The 25,998-nt window shown below is 45.1% G+C and overlaps 1 protein-coding gene across 2 annotated transcripts in view; it reads right to left on the bottom strand.

Annotated features, from left to right (window-relative positions):
• ARHGAP42 (Rho GTPase activating protein 42) overlaps nt 1-25,998 on the bottom strand; it is a 175,392-nt gene that overhangs the window by 68,768 nt on the left and 80,626 nt on the right. For both annotated transcript variants that reach the window (XR_014510183.1, XM_083436294.1), the window contains exon 4: nt 13,509-13,580. Coding sequence is in view for 1 of the 2 variants with exons in the window: in XM_083436294.1 (XP_083292420.1) it covers nt 13,509-13,580 (72 nt within the window). In the remaining variant the exon portion in view is untranslated. The remainder of the gene's footprint in view (nt 1-13,508; nt 13,581-25,998) is intronic.

The following is a 25,998-nucleotide window of genomic DNA, read 5'->3' as shown; positions in this document are numbered from 1 at the left end:
GCTGCGTATTCCTACATTGAAGGGGGTAGGAAAAGATGGCTTTGAGGGTCCCTTAAAGGTAAAGGTAAAGGGACCCCTGACCATTAGATCCAGTCATGACTGACTCTGGGGTTGTGGCGCTCATCTCGCTTTATTGGCCGAGGGAGCCGGTGTACAGCTTCCGGGTCATGTGGCCAGCATGACTAAGCTGCTTCTGGTGAACCAGAGCAGCACACGGAAACGCCGTTTACCTTCCCGCCGGAGCGGTACCTATTTATCTACTTGCACTTTGACGTGCTTTCAAACTGCTAGGTTGGCAGGAGCAGGGACCGAGCAACGGGGGCTCAGCCCATCACGGGGATTCGAACCGCCGACCTTCTGATTGACAAGCCCTAGGCTCTGTGGTTTAACCCACAACGCCACCCACGTCCCTCTGAGGGTCCCTTCCAACTCTACAGTTCTATGGAGAGGTATGGATGTCAGGCCCAAGCCGAGTGGAGGGGGGAAGAAGTCAGGTACACTTGCCCCAGGCCTCAGAAGGGGGGGCGGGGGGAATGCCAGCTGTTTTTTTGTCTGTTTGATTTTATAACTTTATTCTAACAAGACTCCCACCTCGGGTGTGCTTTGCATGGGCCAGGTGGGTGTGCAAGCCTTCATTGGACAAATGCACCCTACTGTGCAAAAATAAAAGCCACATCCCTTGTTCCACCCATTTATTTCATTTTATTTCTGCCTTTGGCTGCTACTCACCACTGGAACATGCCTCCTCCGCTTTGCCAGAAGGCAGCCGTCAGGTTGAAAAAGCTTCCCCACCCTTGCACACCCGAAAATATGTAGCTTATAGGCAACATCCATGAAGATCAGTGCTACCTTTCCCCCGATAATCCCGTAACCTCCTATTTGCCAGGAACAACCTGCAAAAGCAACTCCACCCCGCCTGCCATATATGGTTGGAAAGCAACGCAAAACATTTCATCACCTATTCTATTTGTTCCTCAAATTGAATTATTTCCCCTCCCGCACTTGTTTTCACAGCTAACGATATAAGCAGCTAACAGCATCAGAGGAGGAGGAGGACTTTGCCCCCCTTCTAAAGTAAAGGTAAAGAGTCCCCTGACCATTAGGTCCAGTCATGACCAACTCTGGGGTTGCGGCGCTCATCTCGCTTTATTGGCCGAGGGAGCCGGCGGACAGCTTCCGGGTCATGTGGCCAGCATGACTAAGCCACTTCTGGCGAACCAGAGAAGCACATGGAAACGCAGTTTACCTTCCCGCCGGAGCGGTACCTATTTATCTACTTGCACTTTTTGACGTGCTTTTGAACTGCTAGGTTGGCAGGAGCTGGGACGGAGAAACGGGAGCTCACCCCGTCGCGGGGATTCGAACCACCAACCTTCTGATCAGCAAGTCCTAGGCTCTGTGGTTTAACCCACAGCGCCACCCATGTCCCACTTGGCCCCTTTCTAGTGTTTCCTAATTCAGCCTTTGAGATCCCAGCGCCCTTCAGTTGTTTCTGACTACAACTGGGAGTTGTAGTCAGAAACATCTATTAGGAACCAAATTGGTGAAGCTGGTTTAGCTGAATCAGACTAAGCCTCTATTGCAGGTGTCCATTCTATACTTCTAGGTAGCATCAGAAGGCAACCATCACTCATTTCAGGAAGAAGTTCCCCCTTCCTGGTGGAATGTCACAAAATCTGGAGCGCTTTCTTTTGTTTGCACAGATCTGGCTTTCCAGATAGTCTCCTGTACTGTATCTTGGAAGCAATAAATTCTTTCCAGCCTCCTTAATCAATGCGGAGCACTGACCTCACCATCACTTTTGTTCAAATCTTTAGCCAGCTGTTAAGCTTTGGCCGCAAAGTCAGACTCTGTCTCCCCCCCCCCCCGCATGAAGTCTCTGATTCAATCTTCAATACCCACCCCTCTAAGAGACTTGTGGAATTTATAGGTTTTGCTCTTGCTTCTATGCTAAGTGCTTGGCCCAGTTCTTACTGAGAAGATTCTCCCAGAAGCCACTTGGCCACAGACCAAACATTTCCTCTAATGTGTGACCACCATAGGCTTCCAGTTTATGACTGGTGGGAGGGTCATAAATTGAGGGTCCCGTAGCAACCCCCTAAAAGCAAGGTTAGATTGTCTGCCAAACACTAAAGGCTGTTAAAGACAGTATGAGTGTCAAGCTGGAATAACTACAATATAATGGACCTACCACAGGCAAAGAGGCTCTATAAAGTGGGACTCTGCTCAGCACTAACCAGCCTACTTTTTCCCTCTTAAAAAGGAATATGTAACACTGGACATGATTACTGTGCTCAAATGTCACACTAAACCATGGGTAGGCAAACTAAGGCCCAGGGGCCGGATCTGCCTCAATGACCTTCTAAATCCGGCCTGCGGACGGTCCGGGAATCAGCGTGTTTTTACATGAGTAGAATGTGTCCTTTTATTTAAAATGCATCTCTGGGTTATTTGTGGGGCGTGCCTGGTTTTTTTTTACATGAGCAAAACATGTGCTTTTATTTAAAATGCATCTCTGGGTTATTTGTAGGTCATAGGAATTTGTTCATTTCCCCCCTCCAAAAAAAAAACAGAGTTCGGCCCTCCACAAAGTCTGAGGGACAGTGGACTGGCCCCCTGCTGAAAAAGTCTGCTGATCCCTGCACTAAACCATGGCTTAGCACAACATGCATGCGCAGGAAAAAGCCACAGTGAGCCCCTTCCCTGTTGCATGGCTGGAAGGAGAACTTCAGTTTTAGCTCAGCTATGTTTTGATGGACAGACCGTGGTTAACATTAACTGTACAGTGGTGCCCCGCAAGACGAATGCCTCGCAAGACGGAAAACCCGCAAGACGAAAGGGTTTTCCATTTGCAGAGGCACTTCGCAGGACGAATTTCCCTATGGGCTTGCTTCGCAAGACAAAAAATGACAAAAAAAATTGATTTTTTTTTTTTGTGCTCCAAAACCCCTTATTTTGAATTGCTAAGCTGCTAAAAGCATTTTAGCAGCAAAACCGCTAATCCCCAACCCCTTAAAAAGCCGTTTTTAGCCCTTAAATCGCCAATAGCGCTAATAGCGCTACTCCGTCAATGGGCTTGCTTCGCAAGACGAAAAAACCGCAAGACGAAAAGACCCGCGGAACGGATTCTTTTCGTCTTGCGAGGCACCACTGTACTCACTTTTTAAAAAGTCTAACCTGGTGTAAACTAACCATAGTTAATGTTAATCACAGCTCTGGTTCCAGGTGACATAGCAAGTTGTGGCTGGGGAAACTCAGCCAGATGGGTGGGGTATAAACAATAAAATATTATGATTAGTTTAACAAAAGAGTAATGGAATGCTTTCTGACGCCTCCTACTGGAAACTCGGCCCATGTGAACACATTGACCTTGGTGTTGCTAAAGCAAAAACAATGCTTGAACCATAGAATTACAGAATGGTAGAGTTGGAAGGGAACCCAGGGGTCAGCTAGTCTTGCCCCCTGAAATGCAGGAATTGCAACGGAAGTATCCATGACAGATGGCCAGCTGTCTGTACAAACTGTGGGGTTCATCTGCTGATTATAAAGTTGTCCATTTCCTTATTCTTATCAGCTATCTATCTCAAATGGGCCCCAAAACATTACAGCCCCTAGCTTAGATGACTTTCAAAGAGGATTAGACGATCTTCATGAATTTGTCTATTTCATGCAGTCATGATAGATATAGGGAATTTATAGGCAGCTCAACATAAAAAAACCCCTAAGATCATGGCCACTGGTCTCATTACCTCCTGACAAATAGAAGGGGAAGAAATGGAGGCAGTGAGAGAATTTACTTTCTTGGACTCCATGATCACTGCAGATGGGGACAGCATTCATGAAATTAAAAGACGCCTGCTTCTTGGGAGAAAAGCAATGACAAACATAGACAGCATCTTAAAAAGCAGAGACATCACCTTGCCGACAAAGGTCCGTATAATTAAAGCTATGGTTTTGCCAGTAGTGATGTATGGAAGTGAGAGCTGGACCATAAAGAAGGCTGATCGCCAAATAATTGATGCTTTTGAATTCTGGTGCTGGAGGAGACTCTTGAGAGTCCCACGGACTGCAAGAAGATCAAACGTATCCGTTCTTAAGGAAATCAGCCCTGAGTGCTCACTGGAAGGACAGATCCTGAAGCTGAGGCTCCAATACTTTGGCCACCTCATGAGAAGAGAAGACTCCCTGGAAAAAACCCTGACGTTGGGAAAGATGGAGGGCACAAGGAGAAGGGGACGACAGAGGACGAGATGGTTGGACAGTGTTCTCAAAGCTACCAACATGAGTTTGACCAAACTGTGGGAGGCAGTGAAGACAGGAGTACCTGGCATGCTCTGGTCCATGGGGTCACGAAGAGTCGGACACGACTAAACAACAACATAGGCAGTATAACACTATCGGCTGATGGTGCAAACTGGGAGTGGGCTGTTGCTTTCCTTCCATTGCTTGTGTGTTTCCCATAAGCATCTGCTTAGCCAACTAGACCATTTGTCTTATCCAATAGAACTCTGCTTTTATCCTTGAGGGGATCACATGAAGACTGTGACTGATCCCTTCTTTGTGAAGGTTCATCCGTACAAAATTATGAGATGCTGCCACCAGTCTGGCAAATCTCCTGATGAAGCCTTAGGCAGCCCAGCTATCTGGACAATTTATCACCCCAACGGACAAGCACCCCTCTTCTTAAGCCTAGCTATAGAGACTTTGAAACAGTAAGAAGTTTTAGATTTAACCCCCCCCCCCCGCTCAAAGCCCAACTCTTGCCTTGTGAACTATATAACCTTAGAACACAAAAGGAGTGGCTTAACAACTTCACGGTCTAGAATGTCAGGAAGATTAAGTGAGAAATTCCAGAAAACTGCCCTTTAAAGCCAAATGTCAACAAATAAAGAATTTTATTTTGGGAAAAGGGAGAGGGTCAGGGTGGGAAAGTGAATGAGAAAGGAGCCATACGTAAAGAAACTTGCACATCAAATTAAAATGCGATCTAACTTATGTGGTTACCTTTTACCTACTATCATAGAAGCTGGGCTTCAGAGCATGTGCAGAGTTCCATGGAGAAAAGTAGCCCTGAAGCTCTCCATTGCTGGTCCTGATTTTGATTGTTTTAAGAACTGAGAGTGAAGTCTAACCTTTTTATTTAATTGTCAAGACCAGTAAAAATGGGCTTTGAACAAAGACGGCTTAGTTTGGGGACAATACAAAACAGACTCGGTTGCTGATTATTTAGAAGTACCCTCATCTTCCTAATGACTCTGAAGGTACATCTCAGAACAGCTAGCCAATTCTGAAGAGTCAGTTAAGGAGGGATTACATTTAGAATGTGAATTCAGAAACAAAACCCAGGATATAGTCAATGGAACTTACAGAAGTGCAGTGCACCATATGAAAAATAGGCAGATAATCTAATAGCAAAATATGCACTTTTTGAAATATTACTTAAGTCTTTGGTGTGACAACTGCAAAAACGCTTCCTGCCAGAAATAACACATCAAGGATGTAAAAAATATTTCTAAAATTCTACTTTTCTGCATTTTCTGTCATATCTTTGAAACAAACAGCTTGAAATACTGCTTCTCCCTTCCAATAAGGAAGAAAACTTTAGATAATGCCCTGTAATATTTTTCCATACTGCGATCCATGCGAAGAGCAGCTTTCAAGAAATGTAATATTTCTTAAAGGTTTTCTTCCCCTCTTTTGATTTTCTTAATTGTTTCAGCATGTTACTTGAAACAGTATCCTGTTTTGAAAATGAACAGCCAGAGGAGTGGAGTCTGCTTGCCTTCTTTATTCATCCTCTTCAAGTGTGTTTAATGAAATGTCATAGTGTGTATATATCCCTTGGACAATTCATCCTAAGAGCTGCTTTGCTTGACTAAGACCAAAGGTTCATCTGATTTAAGGTTCTGGTTCTAACAGCATGCGAGCAGACAGACACTTCTGAAATCTTGAAGAGGGAAAGAAGGCAAACGTCTTCTGCCATTTGTTCCCACTGTCTGGCCCAGAGATGCTCGTCTCTGGCTTCTGTCACGGTGTCCCGTTGCGCCAGAAGAGGTTCAGTCATGCTGGCCACATACCCCGAAAAGCTGTCTGTGGGCAAACGCCGGCTACCTCAGCCTGAAAGCGAGATGAGCGCCGCAACCCCATAGGCACCTTTGACTGGACTTAACCATCCAGGGGTCCTTGTACAGACAAGTAGGAGGGGCAGGGTGGCTCTCCTGCATGTCACCTGTTAGCTAGGAGGCCTCAGCAAAGCTTCTGGCTTGCAAGGAGATGGTCTCTGGAATTCATAGAGGATGTTCACTTGGGATCTGGGGCGGGTCTCTTTGTCACGCGGAGGTGCAGCAGGGCTTTGCTAAGGCTAGCCAGGGCCTCTCAGGTGGGCAGCACCTGGCCAGCATTAATTCAGGAAGGATTATAGCTCAGGGGTAGAGTGATTTTTTCAATATTTTTTTTTGCATGCAGGAGGTCCCAGGATTCAGCACCAGCATTTCCACGTTAGACAGGGAAAGACAGAGACCTGGAGACTTGCTGCCAATCAGTGCAGACAATATAGCTGGAACAATGGTTTGACTTGGCACAAGGTTTTACCCTGTATAATAATTATTTATTACTTCCTAAATTTGTATACAGTGGTACCTCTGGTTACGTACTTAATTCGTTCCAGAGGTCTGTTCTTAATCTGAAACTGTTCTTAACCTGAAGCACCACTTTAGCTAATGGGGCCTCCTGCTGCCGCCGCACCGCTGCTGCACGATTTCTGTTCTCATCCTGAAGCAAAGTTCTTAACCCAAGGTAATATTTCTGGGTTAGCAGAGTCTGTAACCTGAAGCGTATGTAACCTGAAGCGTATGTAACCCGAGGTACCACTGTACCGCCCTTCATTCGTAGATCTGGGGACAGTTATTAATATAAAAACACAAGTTAAAAAAACAACACAGTACATAATCAAATCAAGAACAGAAACTAACCAATAACTCCCTTACGATCTAGGGATAGCCAATCTTAAAATTTAGTTTTGCAAATCAGTTTGTGGCTTTTATAAGAGTTCTCATGAAAATTCATCTGGGACGCCAACATATCCCTGCTTCCAAACCAGGGTCCCTCCATCAACCATCTACCACCATTGTGAGGGTACAATTGTTGGACCCTAATAAAGGCCCCAAACAGAGGATGCCAAGGAAGAAAGAGAAAAAAATGGAGGGGGGTTAAAAAAAAGAAAAAGAAAGAAGCAGCAAGAAGAAAGGAAAGAGAGAGAAGAAAAGGAAAGAGGAAAAAAAGACAAAGGGGAAAGAAGCAATAAATAAAAATAAATAGGACTTCCTATTTTACATCTTCCAGTTAACATAAAAAAAGTTATTTAAGACATTCAGCCCATGATAACATCCGTCTTCTCCACTTTCTGCTACACAATATTTCTTTTAAATCCAAGTGTTTTGATGTTTATTTACAGATTCATACTCTCTTTTTTTATAATATTCGGAAGGGCTAACAGCAGATGGAGAAACAAACATACTTTAAAAAACAGCATCTGCTAAAACAACTTTTTCCCAGCAACTATCAAGCAACATCTCGGCACAGACCTTCCCAGTTGGACGGCCAGAAGCATCTTATGAGAAAATAAATCTCATGCTCAAGAACTGTTTACAATGTTCTTCCTGTTTACTGATGGAAAAAGGTGGCTTAAACCAAAGGCTAACCAGGGACATGCAGGCCTTCCCTTAGGCTGGCTAAGCAACTGCCGGCAGATTCTAGAGTGGAGTTGTTGTGAAAGGCCACTTTTTTGGCCCTGACAAAGAAATGGACACACTTAGGTCCATTCATTTTCAGGGTCTGGTGCCTCCTACCTCATAGTGGAGATGTGCAATTCTCAAACCCTTTGTGGAACTCCAAATGATTCCCCAGAATGATGTCAGGGACTGAGAAGCCAAGATGAGGGCAGGGTGCATAGTTCAATCTAGTTGCTGGTTTCCCAGACTAAGCTCAGGGGAAAGCAGAAGGCTTAGTTGGCAACACAACCGCTGTTCTAAGCTGAAACTCTCCATCACTGGGCTTGTCTGCGAAATGAAGCCCAGAAAAAGCTATACCTCCCAGCCTAGGAACATTTGTGAAGCCCTGGAAGAGTATATTCCCTGTTCCAGAATACAGAGAGCCAGTGTGGTGTAGTGGTTAAGAGCGGTAGTCTCATAATCTGGGGAACCGGGTTTGCGTCTCCGCTCCTCCACATGCAGCTGCTGGGTGACCTTGGGCCAGTCACACTTCTTTGAAGTCTCTCAGCCCCACTCACCTCACAGAGTGTTTGTTGTGGGGAAGAAGGGAAAGGAGAATGTTAGCCGCTTTGAGACTCCTGAAGGGGAGTGAAAGGTGGGATATCAAATCCAAACTCCTCCTCCTCTTCTTCTTCTTCTTCTTCTTCTTCTTCTTCTTCTTCTTCTTCTTCTTCTTCTTCTTCCCCACAAGGCCTCTAAGCTCCCATCTTCCCTGACCATTGGCTGTGATAGTTGGGGCTGATGGGAGTTCGACTCCAACAACGTAAGGCAAGAATTGAGACCAACCGAAAGACGTTTAATAGGCTTCATCACCCAGCCCCAGAAATTTGATGGGAAGAAAAACATGCAGGGGTTTTGAGACACGTTTGCAAATAATCTAAAACGAAGCTGGACAGCTGTTCTGCCCAATATCAGATCAAAAGGCAAAATAAAGATCTTTTTAAAAAGATGTTGTTTTTAACATCTCTTTTGTGAAATTCATTTTTAAAGAAATAATTTTTACAGTGGTAGCTCGGGTTACAGACGCTTCAGGTTACAGACTCGGCTAACCTAGAAATAGTACCTCAGGTTAAGAACTTTGCTTCAGGATGAGAACGAACGGACCACCAGAATGAATTAAGTTCTTAACCTGAGGTAACACTGTATTAGTTTTACAAGATAAATTTCACATTTAACACATTAGAATTTCAAGATCAAAGAAGATTCTTCCGAATCTTAGGACTTCCCTCCTCCCCTCCGTGGGTCCTTTAGATATCTTAATCAACTGCATATTATAGTGAATCCAAATTATAATCCTCCAGAGTGTCCAAAGTCTTTGTAACTTTGCAAAAGTTACTGAAAGCCATGTCAAAGAGTTCAAATGTTTACAGTGGTCTTTTAAATACAGTCTATATTTGTCCCATTCTCTATTGAAGTTTTGATCCTCCTGATTTCCCAGGAGGATGTTAAAGAAGCCTTCTTCTTTGCCACCTCACTTCCATCAGTCAACATTTGTTCAAAGAACTGGAAGGAACCCCGAGGGTCATCTAGTCCAACCCCCTATGCTGCTTTTGGCCTAGCAGAGATCAGGGTAGAGTGCGTAATTCGCATGAAGAAGGTTTCAGGTTCAATCCCCATCATCCCCAGGAATGACTGTGAAAGACCCCCTGCATCAAATCCTGGAGAATTGTCGCCGGCCAATGTACAGCGTTTCACTGAGTGAACTGGGACAACGGTCTGATCATTTACATACTGAGCCCTGGGTTTAGAAATCAAGATATATTCATGTGGCTGCAGATTTTACCTTGGTATTGAATTATTCTACAGTATTAATAGGACTGCAGGCCACACTATGTCAGAGACTCTGGGAGAGCTGGTGTTAGCAGCGCAATTAAAGAAGCTGAGTTGCAAATCAAGATATCTGAGGAATCACCTCATTCCCTACATTCCCTGCCGTCCTCTCTGAGGGTCTTTCTTGTGACGCAACAGGTTTTTGTTCCACAGTTGTGCGACTAGGGTCTTTTAGCACAGCGGAACGCTTTCCTGCAGAACGCACTTCCCATAACTGATGGACACGGCATTTTGTCTTCTATTGAATACTGCTCAAAACATTTGCTTCTTCAGGCTTTCCCAGAGAGACAAGTCTATTCGCTGACAGTATTTGGCTGGTGGTATTTTACGGCAATCTTACACGTTCTAATGCATTTTTTGCTTTAAGTTTGTAATGTTTATCGCTCTTATAAAGGTTCCACGTAAATAAAACCAAGGGGTCCCTATCTGAAATGTCACTCCTGCTGCAAATTCACTAGGCAGCTTAAGGCAGAGAACACTACAGTTCCTCTCCCTGCCCCAATCTGCAAACTGCAGATAATGGGATGGACTTATCTTACGGGACTGTTCGAAAGATCGCAGCAAGGATAATGTACACAGAGCGCTCAGAACACTCTGAAATGCCACATCAATGCGACGCGGAGCCAAATCAACAGAGCAACAAATAGATCTGTCTCTTGCTCTGCCAAGACCAACAGAGAGGCAGATGTAAATGTTAGAGGAAAGAGAAGGAGCCTTCTTCAGTGTCTTAAAAAAAGTATCTCGGTTTGCCCCTTCCATCTTCTTTGATCTGACACTGGCGGCAATAAAGAGGGAGATGAGCACTTCAGCAAACATTGCTGAATGCTATTGTACAGGACGGAGGCTTTCGCCTAAATGCAGACAGCACAGCAACCCGTGATCTCAACAACATTACCAGCTGGGGACCAGCAAAACCACATTGACCAAATAAGGAAAGTGACTTCGTGCCTGAAATCCTTTCCCACTTAGCTCACTCTGCGTTTTTCTGTCATTTGTGCAATAAATGATAGGGGTCACCCTCCCCCACTTCCCCCTCACAGCTCGAATGGAATAAACTGCCTAGCGACCCGTATAATGTATAGCTGGGCTTGTGTAATCTTGGGGTGTGAGTAGGAGGTAGAGGAGAGAGAGAGAGAATTATATTTGCAGAGACCAATCCTACACAGAATCATGGAAGGGATCCCCAAGGGTCTAGCCCCCTGCAATGCAGGAATCTCAGCTAAAGCATCTAGGACAGATGGCCATCCAACCTCTGCTTAAAAACCTCCAAGGAAGGAAAGTCCACAAATTCCTGAGGGAGTCCATTCCACTGTCAAAACAGTTCCTACTGTCAGGAAGATCTCAGAATCTCCTCTCTTGTAAGTTGAAGCCATTGGTGCAAGTCTTGCCCTCCAGAGCAGGAGAGAACAAGCTTGTTCCATCTTCCATATAACAGCCCTTGAAATATCTGAAGATGGTTATCATAGCTGAAGATGGCTATCATAAATCTTGAGAGTCCCATGGACTGCAAGAAGATCAAACGCATCCATTCTTAAGGAAATCAGCCCTGAGTGCTCACTGGAAGGACAGATCGTGAAGCTGAGGCTCCAGTACTTTGGCCACCTCATGAGAAGAGAAGACTCCCTGGGAAAGACCCTGATGTTGGGAAAGATGGAGGGCACAAGGAGAAGGGGACGACAGAGGACGAGATGGTTAGACAGTGTTCTCGAAGCTACAAACATGAAGACAGGAGTGCCTGACGTGCTCTGCTCCATGGGGTCACGAAGAGTCGGACACAACTGAACGACTAAACAACAACATCATAGCTCCTCTCACTCTTCTCTTTTCCATGTAAAACATACCCAACACCCTCAACTGTCCTGTCTCTCATAGGGCTTGGTTACCAGGCCCTTGATCATTTTGGTCGCCCTCCTCTGCACACGTTCCAGCTTGCCAATATCCTTCTTAAATTGTGGCGCCCAGAACTGGACACCATATTCCTGGTGTGGTCTGATCAGGGCAGGACAGAATGGTAATAGGGACACTGTACTTCTGCTGATGCAGCCTAGAATAGCATTAGCTTTTTTTGTTGCTGCAACACACAGTTGACTCATATTAAGCTTCTGGTCCACTAAGGTCTCAATATCCTTTTCATGCGTCTTACGAGTAAGCCAGGTGTCCCCCATCATATAGGCTTGTAAAAATCCGAAGCTATTTACACTTGCTCCGTGACATTTTCATTCCACAGGACAGTTACATAACCAACACAGTAAAAGGTTCTTATTTTCTGCAAATGAAGTTCTTCCTGAAATCCTTTAGCTCCTCTGTATTAAGACTTCCAAAAATGTCAGAAATTGTATAATTTTACTGTCCCTGTGTGTGTTTATTGAAATTAACATTTCTAAGTTGATGTTTTTAAACATCCTTCCCAAAATAGCAGAGCAACTATAGAGTATCTATTAAATATTATGGGGTGAGGATTCTAAGAATGGAAAGCTGGAGAGAGCCGCGGGGCTATGAAAATCCTGGGAACGCAAGCTGTTTATATCGCTGAAAAAGTTTCGTAACTTGGAGGGTTTCCTCCTCCGTTTTGGAAACCACATCAGAACCGTTCACCCAGACACTGCTGACTTCCCACGAACTTCAGCATCACTCAAACAGCATTCTAAACAATAATTTAATGCCGGCCTATGCTTCTGTCAAAATGCCGGATTTATTCACAGCTACTTTGCAAACCTCTCACCTCCAATGAATGTGTCGCTTTTATTTTATAGCAAAAAGGGCATCTCTGTGGTGTGGAGAGATGTATAACCTGCCCCATAACTCAGGGAGGGGCAGATGCAGACACCCCCCCCCCTTTGAACACACTGGAATAATCCAGGGTTCCCCAAACTTGGCTCTCCAGCTGCTTTTGGACTACAGTTCCCATCATCCCTGACCACTGGTCCTGCTAGCTAGCGATGATGGGAGTTGTAGTCCAAAAATAGCTGGAAGCTCAAGTGTGGGAAAACTCTGGAGCAATCTAATACACAATAACAGGCGGCTTCCAATGCTTGTTCACATTCAGAGACGTACTGCAGAGTTTTATAATATTCATAGTAGTTGGGTCCAGGCTATCATATCATGACTTAATAAACCAAGAAGTGTACGTCCACATGCAGCCACTTCGCTCTACATAAGCAGGAAGTCACAGTCCGCTTTAAAACATGGCTTCATGTCCTGGCGAATCTTCTGGCGAACCAGAATCTGATCGGCAAGTCCTAGGCTCTGTGGTTTAACCCACAGCGCCACCCGCGTCCCAAATTAAGAACATAATACAGCATTAAACATTAAAAACTTCCCTAAACAGTGCTGCCTGTCTGTTAAAAGTGGGACAGTTGCTTATTTCCTTGACATCTGATGGGAGGGCGTTTCACAGGGCAGGCGCCACTACCGAAAAGGCCCTTTGCCTGGTTAGAAGTGGCTGCCTGCAGATGAAAAATCATGGTTCATATCTAGAGAAGGTATCTTACATCAAGATATCTCACAACAATGGGCATTAATTAAAGACTGTTGCTGATTCCTTTACTTTGCTGATTTCCCCCTGAAACACCAAGTGGGAACATAACATCATAATTTATTTATTTTTTGATGAGGGTGTCCTTGTGTGGACACTGGGGAAAAACTTGTATATATGAGCAGCACCAAGTCCACCATAAACTGCGTTCCCAGTGATGAGTATTCATGGCTTCATAATGCAGTACAGTTTAGCTGTGGGGCTGATTAATTTGTTTTGGAATACTTATATCCTGTTTTATAGTCCCGAGAGGCTCTGAAAGCAGCTTACAAGTGATGTTTACAACAACAAAAATCACATTAAGTCTAGTACCAGGGACAGAAACCACAAAATGAAGCAGTGGCCGTGAATAACAATATTCAGAAACAACTTACTTTTGCTGCACCTATTTGTTCCTTGCGAAATTTCTCCAGTGGGGCTATTAAAACATCATTAGCATTCTGGATCTGAAATACATGTGAAAAAATATGCATCAGTTTGGAATACGACATAATTCCGATTCACCAACTTCTCAGTTGAGAAGTAGCAAAATTCCTGAAGTAATTGATAGAGTTGGAAAGGATCCTGAGGATCATCTGGTCCAACCCACAACAATGCAGAAATCTTTTGCCCAGTGTGGGATTCGAACCCAGAACCCTGAGATTAAGAATCTCACGCTCTACTGACTGAACTATTCGACTGACTACTGAGTCAGCTATTTCCGAAGAGCAACCTATATATGAATACACCGGCTAAATTATGATTAAGTCTGTAACCTTCCACAAGCTTAGTAGAGCGTAAGGCTGGAGCTAGACACATGAAAGAAGCATTTCAGTTAAAAGTGTTGCAAACTTTTTATGACAAATCGGGCTAGCAAAAACGGAACTCCACAGCGCCATCTGGTGTCACAGTGTTAGAATGCACAAACAATGCATATAAAGCGCTTTTTCTTTGCCAATGTAGCTGAGTCCTAAGACTCATTGGATTAAGCTGGATTGATTTCTGAATAAATAAACATTAAGCATCCAGGGAACCTCTGCTTTCTTTGTTCTTACCTTTAAATGTTAAATGTCGCATAAAGCAAGTTACGAGTCACCAAAATAGGCTTTGCTAATATGTGGATAAACAACCATCTCTTAATCTTTTGGCATATATATATATATATATATAGTAGGTAACAAACACTCACAGCTGAAAGTATATCTGACTAAATCAGCATGACAAATCAGTCTACTGGAAATCGACGGACTTAAGTTACCATATTTACACAAATCTAATGTGCACCCTAATTTTCGTGACGAAATTTGGCCAAAAAAGGTGTGCATTACATTTGAGCAAATACGGTAGTTGTGTCTATTTATTTCATTGGATCTTCTCTAAGTATGACTTAGATGGAAGCACAAGAAGACAAAACAGTTTTTACTTGGGGCCTCAAAGACAGAAGAGTAGGTTGTGGAAAAAATGGATTTCCATAGAGCATCCACGCTGAAAAGACGCTAACCTTGGTTTAAACTCTGAAGCAAGCCACAAATGAAGAATTTGGGGAAAAGATTTGTTGAACTGTTTCTTTAAATCTAAAGGTTCATCATTGTTTCACCCAATGTGTATACCTTTAAGGGGCCAGAGCAAGGGCCAGAGTAAACTAATGAGATCCAGCCTTGCAGCTGTGAAGCATAGCAGGTGCTGCTGAGTTGCATTGATTAAGCTGTGTTGGGAATTGGCCACAGTATATAAGGAGCAGCACCTAGCTCTGCCATTTTACCCTGGGGATGGGTTGGTGGTTGGGTCGTGTTTGTTTGTAGATGTATTTGGTGTTTAAGGAGTTTTTGTTTTTCTTATTAAAACCTTGTTTAAGTTATTTTGAGTCCCTTCTTTTTAATGCAAGCTCTCCCCAGCAAGCTCTCTGCGCTACTATACTGCAAAAAGCCAACAAGATTGTCCTTTACTCCTTCCCATGTTTAATAATGGTAGAATCACACCAACACACATATAATTAACACAAATTGTAAAATCAAGCTTTTCCTGATATTGATTTGGTTTAGCTTGGTGCAGAATATATATATATACATATATATATATATATATATATATATATATGCATAAAGTATACCCAGATGCCTGTTTAAAATATATTGCACTGCACATTCACTAAGAACTTGTTTTATAAAAAAAATATGATTTCTGGCCAACTGCTATGATTGTTCCCACTACATTTATTACTAGCAATCTCTCTAGATAGGAAATCTAAATAGTCGTTCCATCTGTCCCCAAAATTCCCCATTTGTGAGATTGAAGCTGGGTTCGTTGTAGTTGTGGTTGTTTGGTTTAAAGCATATAAATATTTAAAGAGAAGAAGCATCATTATACTTAAGACTCCCAGAACTGCAGTTGTTTTAGAGTAATTAAGTTTTAGTACTTGAGCAGTGATGTATTTCAGTGCTAATTGTGGGATACAAGGGCAAGACGACTGTCTGGAGCAAAGTTTAATACAGCTATTCTCCCCGCCTCACCCACAAATAATTTGAATTTGGTGGGTAATTTTTATCTGTTATAATCGCCTTCTACTTAACATACCAAATGAACTGTTGGAGATATTTTGATAGCTGGTGCTTAAAGCTGTCGGTTGAACTGGGGGAAGAGAGGCTAACATGCTAGTCATTACTCTTAAAATCAATTACCATCAGAGTACCTTGTCCATATGGAACAAGAACGACACACACAAACACCGTCAATGAGACCTCTCTGCAATAGGTTTCACGGCCATGCTTTACAACATACTTGTGACGCTCAGTATTATATAGCAAAAGCAAACCCTGAAAAGATATACTACAAATTAGGGATGGGGAGGAATCTGTTCTCGTTTTTGCACTGGGCGAACCCAATCCGATGCTTCCAAACTTGCTTGTGGACTGGAAGATGTTGTAAACAAAAATTGCCCTTTTCCCTTATGGGGTATGCAAGAGCCCATATAGAGTCCTTACATAGGTTCCCTATTGGTAGGAGAGAATAACAGAGGCCAACCAGAGAATATTGAGAAGCAAAGCAGCTAGTAAGCTTGATCTTTATTGATCTGTTGCAACAGTGTGCTCCCCTCGCCCACAGGAGAGGAGGAGGAACCCAGAACAATGGCACGCAAGGCCTTATAAAGACTTTTGAAATTGCCACCCTGTAGATCAAGACCACCCCCAGATACATCATACCTACATCACAGAAAAGGCGGTCTTAAAACAGAAATTTGAATGTTGTTTTTCTCCTGTCATTGTTTATCTCCTGTTGGGCAGGTTACTTGATTGGATTGCCTGAGTATCCTGGCCAGTCTTTTGTAATGATAAATACTTAGTTCCTGGACCATGTCACAGGCTCACACCCTATTCATACCTTAAATGTGCCCTTAAAACAGGATTTGAGGAAAGAGACAATGGGAGGTTTCCCACTTTGACCTTGCAGAGAAAACATTTGCTCAGCTTAGGAATCAAAATGGTTCCAGGTCGGTCTTCCTGTGCTGATCTATGTACGTGCTTGGTTGGTATGCTTATGAATATTACCATATATCTAAGACCTCAAAATTCCTGTCACAAAGACAACTCTCTGATTATGCCCTGCTCTGGATTGCAATTCATGGAGTGCAAAAAATGCACAAAACTATAAATTTCACATAAGGGATAAAGTACAAAATGCATAGTTTGTGGGGGAATGCATTAAAAGCATGTATTTTATGTAAAGAAGTACATGCAAACGTGTACAATTTAAATGTGAGCTTCTTTGTGCTTCCTTTTCCAAAAATATGTGCAAAAGATGAACCTATGATCGAGCATCAGATAGGCAGCTTGGTCTATCCCTACTATAATTCCCTGAAGAGCTCTAGCAGTGGTTTTTGGGAACTATTTTCAGCCACGCTATTCCTCCTTATCAGTCATGTGCAAAAACGTCCCTACTACAGCCACAGGGATTTCCAGCTTACCAGAAAGTTAACATTGCATATTCAGGGCATTTCTCTGCACAAGTAGATATGTAATTTTCCCAAAGCAGGATTTTCTAAGTGAGTAAGTTTGCATTCTGAAATGGGAACACGTCAGTCCCTCCTCAAAGTGCTGACTGGTCTGTTGTTTCACCATCTGCCAGATTCTTACTCAGAAGACCAGACTATAAAAACACCCTAATAACTAATTGTGAAACAATTCTCTCTCTCGCTGTTCTCTGTTGCTTCGCCCCGCTCCCCAAACACACGCAAATCCAGGATAGATGTTTAGAAACTTGTTGGTTTATTCAAACCATGTACCGGTACTTTGGAAACAGCAACTTCCGGGGAGATCAATTGTATCCTTACTGATAATTTACACATAGACATTGTGGCACAGTCGACTTTTTACCACAAAATTACAACACCTAATGAAGACAGCAGAGAAATCGGTGCTCCACTAGATTTAAAGGCCCAAGATAAAGCAGCAAAATCAAAATGTGCTAGATATCGTGGAATACCATTAAAGGTATAGGACTAACTTTGGCAGGTGCCTAAAATCATGCCAAGCACACAAACAAAAATAAAACTATACCAACAAAAAGAAATGTGGCCAAGTTAGATAGAGTTCAATAATTTGGGTAGTGCCATGGGAAAGGCCCTTTCTCCAATTGCTACTTGCCCAAAGGTAAGGTCACCTGAAGAATTTGTCTGATGTACGGTGGTACCTTGGTTTTTGAGCATCTCGGAAGCCAATGTTTTGGTTTTTGAACACCGAAAACCCAGAAGTAAATGCTTTTTGGAAGCTGAATCATTTCCGCTGTGTTTTTCTCAATTTTCTCAATTGAAATTGCTGACCGCTCTTTGCACCTTGGTTGTCAAAAGTTTCGGAAGTCGAATTGACAACCGAGGTACCACTGCCAAGGAGGTTCATGGGGTTTCAGGCATGACTTGTGCTTAGTATGCCTTCCATTCCTCTTCTATACCAAAGGGTGTGTGTGGATTACTCAAAAGCTACAATAAAAGCTCTCTACTACACCACAGAAATGAATGAATACAGAAATGAATGCTGTGTTTCCCGTAGAACACAGATTTAAAATGACAGAGATTATTAAATTTGATACCGTAGAAAAATAAGTTGGCACGTTCTGGTACCTCCGTCAAGATCTGGAACTCAGCAAACACAAGAGATCCCAAAATGCTAATGTCACAAGAGGAGGTTTTGGTTTATGAGGTCATCTTAACAAGGAAAAACACACAAGCATTCCCAGGCACCCAAATGCTGGCTCTCAAAAATTACTAAGAGAAGCCTGTAATAAGTACCTTATGTTGTTGGTCACTGATTCCCCACCCCGCTCCCCGATTCCAGCCTTTCCACAAGCGGTACAAGCCAAATCTTCATGCAGTGCGTACGTCAGGAATTCATAGAAAAGGGGAACTGTGGCCACAATTGTTCCTCCTTGTGAGGTCGACGTGCAAGGTGAACAAACACATTTAATTGCATTTTTTTAAATAGAAATGTTAACAGCCTGAAGTAAACAAAATACAAACATGGGTTGGGTTTTCTTTTTCAGCAAGTCAACTGAAGCAGAATAGCATCATAGGAAAGTGTTTCAGGATATAATGGCTGACTAGATAAATAGAAGGGGAAGAAATGGTGGCAGTGAGAGATTTTACTTTCTTGGGCTCCATGATCACTGCAGATGGTGACAGCAGCAACGAAATTAAAAGACGCCTGCTCCTTGGGAGAAAAGCAATGACAAACCTAGACAGCATCTTAAAAAGCAGAGACATTACCTTGCCAACAAAGGTCTGTATAGTTAAAGCTATGGTTTTCCCAGTAGTGATGTCTGGAAGTGAGAGCTGGACCATAAAGAAGGCTGATCGCCAAAGAATTGATGCTTTTGAATTATGGTGCTGGAGGAGACTCTTGAGAGTCCCATGGACTGCAAGAAGATCAAACCTATCCATTCTGAAGGAAATCAGCCCTGAATGCTCACTGGAAGGACAGATCGTGAAGCTGAGGCTCCAATACTTTGGCCATCTCATGAGAAGAGAAGACTCCCTGGAAAAAACCCTGATGCTGGGAAAGATGGAGGGCACAAGGAGAAGGGGACGACAGAGGATGAGATGGTTGGACAGTGTTCTCGAAGCTACCAGCATGAGTTTGACCAAACTGCGGAAGGCAGTGGAAGACAGAAGTGCCTGGCGTGCTCTGGTCCATGGGGTCACAAAGAGTCGGACACAACTAAACGACTAAACAACAACAACAACAGATACTATCAGGGGTGTATGGGGTGTTAAGGGAAGAGGAGTGCCTCTTGTAGGGGACATATCGTGTTTCTTCTGGGCTAGGATGCCTACCTTTGATCCCAAGTCTCCGCTGCCTTGCAGGATATCTCTGAGGGAAGGAAAGGCTAAGGAGCAAACCCTACAGAAATCCACAGGGGAGTCCCTAAGATGGTTGGATGGTGCCTTGTATGCCTCCTTCCAGCAATTCCTGCAGCCAGGCTGGTGCCAAGCGTATTGCTCTGTTTTCCTTTGGACCACATCAGCGAGGTCGAGTGATGGGTCTTGTTATCTGGGCAGCCCAGGACCTCCAAACACACTGCCTACGCTTGCGCCCCATGGAGGTCACTTTGGTGCTGCTAATGCAACCATCTGATTTCACCCCTGGAAGGGCACTCCATTGATGGATGCCCACAATATATGATCAAATGTTAGAACGGATTGGAGACTGTGGTCCACTTCACCTTGCCTTTAGGTACCATGGCCATAGCTACACTTATCTTGGTCCGGGTAAGGCAACAATGTCTTCCCACTGATTTTTGTAAATTGCTCTGAGAGCTCTTTTACCTAACGCATAGAATATAAATGCTTTAATGAGATATTACAGATGCAACAGCAACGCCACCCCCAATTTCTAGGCTCAGTTAAAAAAAAGCCAATGGTTGCATGCAATGCTAAACCAAGGGTGTGATTGTCATTCAGCCTAAGGGCTGGATCCATAACTGGTCCAGACTCTGTAGAAGACATCCGATGATTCAAATTTCAAGCTAGGAGGAGGCACAGACTTATCTCTGACCGTAGCACTATATTTCCACAGGATTAAGATCAGGACAAAGCTCTGCTTGAAGACAGGCTAAGAGAGAAATGATTTTGTATTCATGGCCCCTCTACACTGAGCAGCACTGACCCACAAAAAAAGCTGTTTGGGGGGTTAAGGAGAAAGAACAGAAAGAATCCAAGCGTAACTGTTGTGCTGGAAGAAAGTAATTGAAAGTTGTATTTTAAAATATCGTTTTCATGAATGAACATGTCCAGGCACCCAGCCAAAATCAGCGTAGCTGTTTGTAATGGTACCATGCCTGGGAGCCCTTAAAACCTAAGAGACTACTGTGCAGTCCTCAATTCAGGGGAGTCAGAACACAGATTCACACTACGCACGCCATAAAAGCATCCTGAGAAAAGGGGCACAATTATTTTAAATGTACAGTGGTACATACGCTTCAGGTTACAGACTCCGCTAACCCAGAAATATTACCTCAGGTTAAGAACTTTGCTTCAGGACAAGAACAGAAATTGTGCTCTGGAGGCGCAGGAGACCCCATTAGCTAAAGTGGTGCTTCAGGTTAAGAACAGTTTCAGGTTAAGAACAGACCTCCAGAATGAATTAAGTACTTAACCCGAGGTACCACTGTAATACGAATGGGTGGCCAAGCAGTTGCTTAAAGACTGCATCTGGCTCCTAAATGATATTTTTCCTGGCCCCAAACAACCCTAAATTTTGTCCACAGATTCACTCATAGCAGGGGAAGAAGAAAATTGGTGTTTTTTATATATAGTTTTACACACACACACACACACACACACACACACACACACACTTACTTTTTAAAGGGAATACAGGAGTCCCACACTAACATTATAGCACTTTAGAATTTTGCATGTGGTGGCCTGGCTCTGGCATTGTGGTGCCAAATCTCTCACGACTGGGGAGGGGGGTAAGTCTGTGCTTCCTGGAGACTTGAAAGGAACCCTCAAACTCAGAGTCATCCTTGCATTAAGAGGTAAAGACATTTATAGTCAAGTGATGGGCTCATTCTAACACCTCATTATCTTTTTCATACAATTTAAGTAGACGGACAGGTGACCACCCCCCCCCCAACAAAAATGTCCCTCTTTCAAAAGGAGCAAGATTCCAACCCTCCAGAGCAAATCAGGAGTGAGCACAGAGGTTTGCAGCGGGGAGGCAAATGTCCACTGCACAAAGACTCTCCTCCCTGAAAGAGAGGGGAGTGGTTGTGGACGGGAGCCTGAGCACCGCCCACAGCAGGGGGCTCAGCCCCCTGCCTTTCTGTTCCCTGGCTGGCGCTCCTCCCACCAACCGGCACCCAATCAGGTGCCGCTGGGGGGTGTGGTCAGCCAAGTTCAAATTGCAGCGCCAGCCCTCTCCTCAGCCTCTTTCCACTCCGTCTCGCCGAGAGTCCCACCCCCCTTTTGAGATTATTAGGCAACCAAATGTATCATTCCACAACACCTCATACAGGAATTATTTTTTCCTGGGGAACCTGCCTTTTCTCCCAGATCAACTACAAGAGCAAGACCACAGCTTTCACAAAATGACAGCCCAAACAGGAAGACACATGGGAGCTTTGAAGTGTTCCAGATCCATTCCCTGTTCTCCCAATGAGCAGGGCAGCTGTGGGCAAAATTGCAAAGAAGTACAATAATGATTTTGTCCTCCGTCCTAGAATCTAGTAAGCCTTTAAGCCCAACAGTCGGAATCGCATAATTTCAGTCCGTTAACCATATTAGGGAACATGTATAGTTAGTAAACAAATTGCTAGTTTTGTGAGAAATAACACTTCACTGAAGTGGATAACGCTTTGGCTAAGAGCTCACCTTTGGCAATCTTCTAGAACATGTTGCATATGTAGCAGTTATTTCTAGCTAGAGTGAAACTGAAACCTGACATTTACAGTATCAAAACACACACACACACACACACACAAACCACACAAAAAACAAAACAAACAAAAACAACAGCAGCAACAAAAACCCTTCCCAAACCTGCATATATCACCCTTGGGCATCGTGCCGAAGAAGAATCCCGGGGAATTTCGGCTCATTCACAATTTATCCTATCCGAAGGGCGGCTTAGTAAATGACGCCATCCCACCAGAGTTATGCTCGGTGAAGTATGCCACCTTCGATCACGCGGTTAAATTGATCAGGAGTTTTGGTCAAGGGGCGCTTTTGGCGAAGTGTGATATTGAATCGGCTTTCCGCCTTTTGCCGGTGCATATTTCAAGGTAAATATTATGTGGATAAGGCCATGCCAATGGGCTGCTCTGTAGCCTGTTCGGCTTTCGAAACATTTAGCACCTTTTTGGATTGGGCCTTAAGATTTAAAACAAATTCCATTGGGGTTACGCACTATTTGGATGACTTTCTCTTCATGGGAAGGTCCGGCTCCGGGGAATGCGCCTCACTGCTGGAGGCCTTTGCGGCCTTGGCGCAGGACTTGGGTGTTCCTTTCGCAGCAGAGAAAACAGAGGGACCCACTACTTGCGTCACGTATCTGGGCATCGAGTTAGCTCAATCCTCCCGCTTACGTAGGGAAAAAATTGACAGCCTTAGGGAAATAATCCGGCCCACCCTTCTGCTAAAAAAGATTACCCTTCGGCAGATCCAGTCCCTATTAGGTCAGTTTAACCTCGCTTGCAGGGTGATCTCCCCGGGACGCCCCTTCTGCACCCGCTTGGCCAGGCTGTCAGTAGGCCTCAATCATCCGCACCACAGGGTTAGACTCCCGAAATCGGTCAAGGAAGACCTGGAGGTTTGGGGGACCTTCTTAGATAATTATAGTGGAGTCTCGCTATGGCAGGATATTCTTAACTTAACTTCAGATTTTCAGGTCCAATCGGATGCGGCAGGGTCGCTAGGTTTAGGTGTGTACTTTAGGGGGTGATGGTGTGCTCAGCGGTGGCCAGCAGGATGGCAGGGTGAGGCTATCACGCGAGACCTGACTTTTCTCGAGTTTTTTCCGATAGTGGTCGCGGTGCACATCTGGACGCAGGAATTCCAAAACCGTCGGGTGTGCTTCAAAACCGACAACCAGGCGGTGGTAAAGATTTTGGAAAGGCAGTCTTCTTGATCTTCAAGGGTAGCGGCCCTTCTGCGGTCGTTCGTCCTCCGGTGCCTTGAGTATAATATAATCTTTTCTGCCAAATTTGTACAAGGAATCAATAATAACATTGCGGATGCCTTGTCTCGCTTTCAGATGTCTCGCTTCCGGTCGCTGGCACCTGGAGCGCAACTGTTGCCCGAACCCTTTCCGGAGCACCTGTGGAACGTTGGAGATGCAAAGTGATACAGGGAGTATTAGCGTCCGTCGCACCATCCACCCTCAGGTCTTATAAGAAGGCCTGGTGCGATTTCCTGGGTTTCAGGTCCGGGTCATCGGGGCTTGCTCCTAGCGTGCCACCGTCCTCCGACGACGTCTTAAGATATCTTTCTCACCTAGACGACCTGGGCCGAGCTCCCAAAACCTTAAAGATTCATGTAGCTGCCATTAGTTTCTTCTCCAAAGCTACATTCTCCTCTGACCCGTGCAATGACTTCTTAGTCCGCAGGGCTATCGAGGGCTGGAGCAGGCTTCAACCTTCACGGGCTGGGGGCCGTAAGCCGATCTCTTATGCGCTATTGTCCAAAATCCGCACAAAGTTAAAATCCATCTGCTGGTCCAAGTATGAGGCCCGCATGTTTTCCGCCGCCTATTCGATTGCGTTTTTCGGCGCCCTACGGGTGGGCGAGGTTGTAGCCGAGGCTGGCGCAAACGGCTCAACGCGCGGCCTCTTATTGGACGATGTGCAGCTATCAGAGGCGTCCATGACACTCAGGATACGCCAGTCAAAAACAGATCAGGCCGGTAGGGGGGTGTTTGTGAAGCTGGTAGCTTCTGCGGAGTCGGGTCCATGTCCAGTAAAGGACACCAGACGATTTCTCTCATTTGGGCTTGCCGGTGGATAGGATTAAGGAGATGGGCCGGTGGAAATCTGATGCATATAAAGCCTATATCCGCTAGATTACATTACATTAACCCCCCCACTTACCTGTCGCTTTCTTCTTTTCATCCTCAGCTGCTGCCAAAAAGATCGTGTGGATTTGCGGCCACAGTATCGTCCATTGGGCCCGTGCAAGGGCGTGTAGTTCCGGCCTCACTGTTAATCTTGGCCTACATCCGGGAGTCCGCTGTTTCTGGTTCATGAAATGGGGCATGCGTTGGCAGGAGCTTATGCCTATGTTGCGGGAGAAAGTGGCCTTGTTCGGCCCCCCCGACATCCTTATTGTCCAGCTAGGCGAGAATGACCTCGTTACCAGGAGTACGGCGGACTTGTCATGGAGTATAAGAACTGATTTGGGCGAGATTGCTGTCTTGTGTCCCGGGACTACCGTGTTTTGGTCCTCCCTCCTGAAGAGAATTGTGTGGCGAGGGGCGAAGTGTTGTATGGCCGTGGAGAAAATCAGAAAGACTTTGAACCGGGCCGTGTCCCGTTGGGTGCGCTGTCGGAATGGCCAAGTCATTGTGCATGATCGTATTCGGATTGGCAACATGGACTTGTATAGAGATGACAGGGTTCATCTCTCAGACCTGGGGAATGACCTGTGGCTTGACAGCATCATCAGTAGCGTCAGGGATTGGTTGCAGCTGTGAGGGTATTGGCGGCGAGCCTTTGGCTCGGGTGGCGGTTAGGCATTGGATTATTGCGTTATGGTGTGTGGGAAGGCTAGGTGTGGCCATCAGCCTAAGCCTTCAATTTTGGGTATTCCGTTAAAGGAATCTGGGGGTCGTGTATTCCGTCCGATGCCTGCTTGGCGGGAGGCCATGGCACGACCCCTGGTGACGTCAGGGGAGAGCCTATAGTTGTATTATCATCAACAGGCTCCGCCCCCCTGGTGATTCAACCCCTGTGGTGGACATCCAATGCCTAAGCCAATACCTTTTTCACTGCTGTAACCAATAAAGTTGTGGCCTTTTCATGCCCATAAACCATATATCACGTGTCCTTGTGTGTTCATTTCCACGGGGCGGGGGTCGGGTCCTCGAACCACAAAGACTCTCCTCCCTGAAAGAGAGGGGAGTGGTTGTGGACGGGAGCCTGAGCACCGCCCACAGCAGGGGGCTCAGCCCCCTGCCTTTCTGTTCCCTGGCTGGCGCTCCTCCCACCAACCGGCACCCAATCGGGTGCCGCTGGGGGGTGTGGTCAGCCAAGTTCAAATTGCAGCGCCAGCCCTCTCCTCAGCCTCTTTCCACTCCGTCTCGCCGAGAGTCACCCACCCTCCACTCCCTTTAGCTTAGGGTATTGGCCTTGCTATGGACCTTAGGTTGGTCGCCCTGGTTAGTCGGGGGGCCTGGTAGGAGTTTTTCCGCATGGCAGTAGGCCATGAGGTTTTTTCGCCTACCTCGTAGCAATCGTCACAACTTTTGTGGTATTGGTGGGTAGGTTAGGCATTGGATTATTGCGTTATGGTGTGTGGGAAGGCTAGGTGTGGCCATCGGCCTAAGCCTTCAATTTTGGGTATTCCGTTAAAGGAATCTGGGGGTCGTGTATTCCGTCCGATGCCTGCTTGGCGGGAGGCCATGGCACGACCCCTGGTGACGTCAGGGGAGAGCCTATAGTTGTATTATCATCAACAGGCTCCGCCCCCCTGGTGATTCAACCCCTGTGGTGGACATCCAATGCCTAAGCCAATACCTTTTTCACTGCTGTAACCAATAAAGTTGTGGCCTTTTCATGCCCATAAACCATATATCACGTGTCCTTGTGTGTTCATTTCCACGGGGCGGGGGGCGGGTCCTCGAACCACAAGCAGAAATCCTTGTGATAGTGGAGCCATTTAGCAGGATACCTGCAGTTTCT

This window comes from Podarcis tiliguerta (genome assembly GCF_965153285.1).
Source record: "Podarcis tiliguerta genome assembly, chromosome: 4".
Lineage (NCBI taxonomy): Eukaryota > Metazoa > Chordata > Lepidosauria > Squamata > Lacertidae > Podarcis > Podarcis tiliguerta.
Note: the sequence above shows the minus strand (reverse complement) of the source record. Positions and strands in the feature narration are given on the sequence as shown.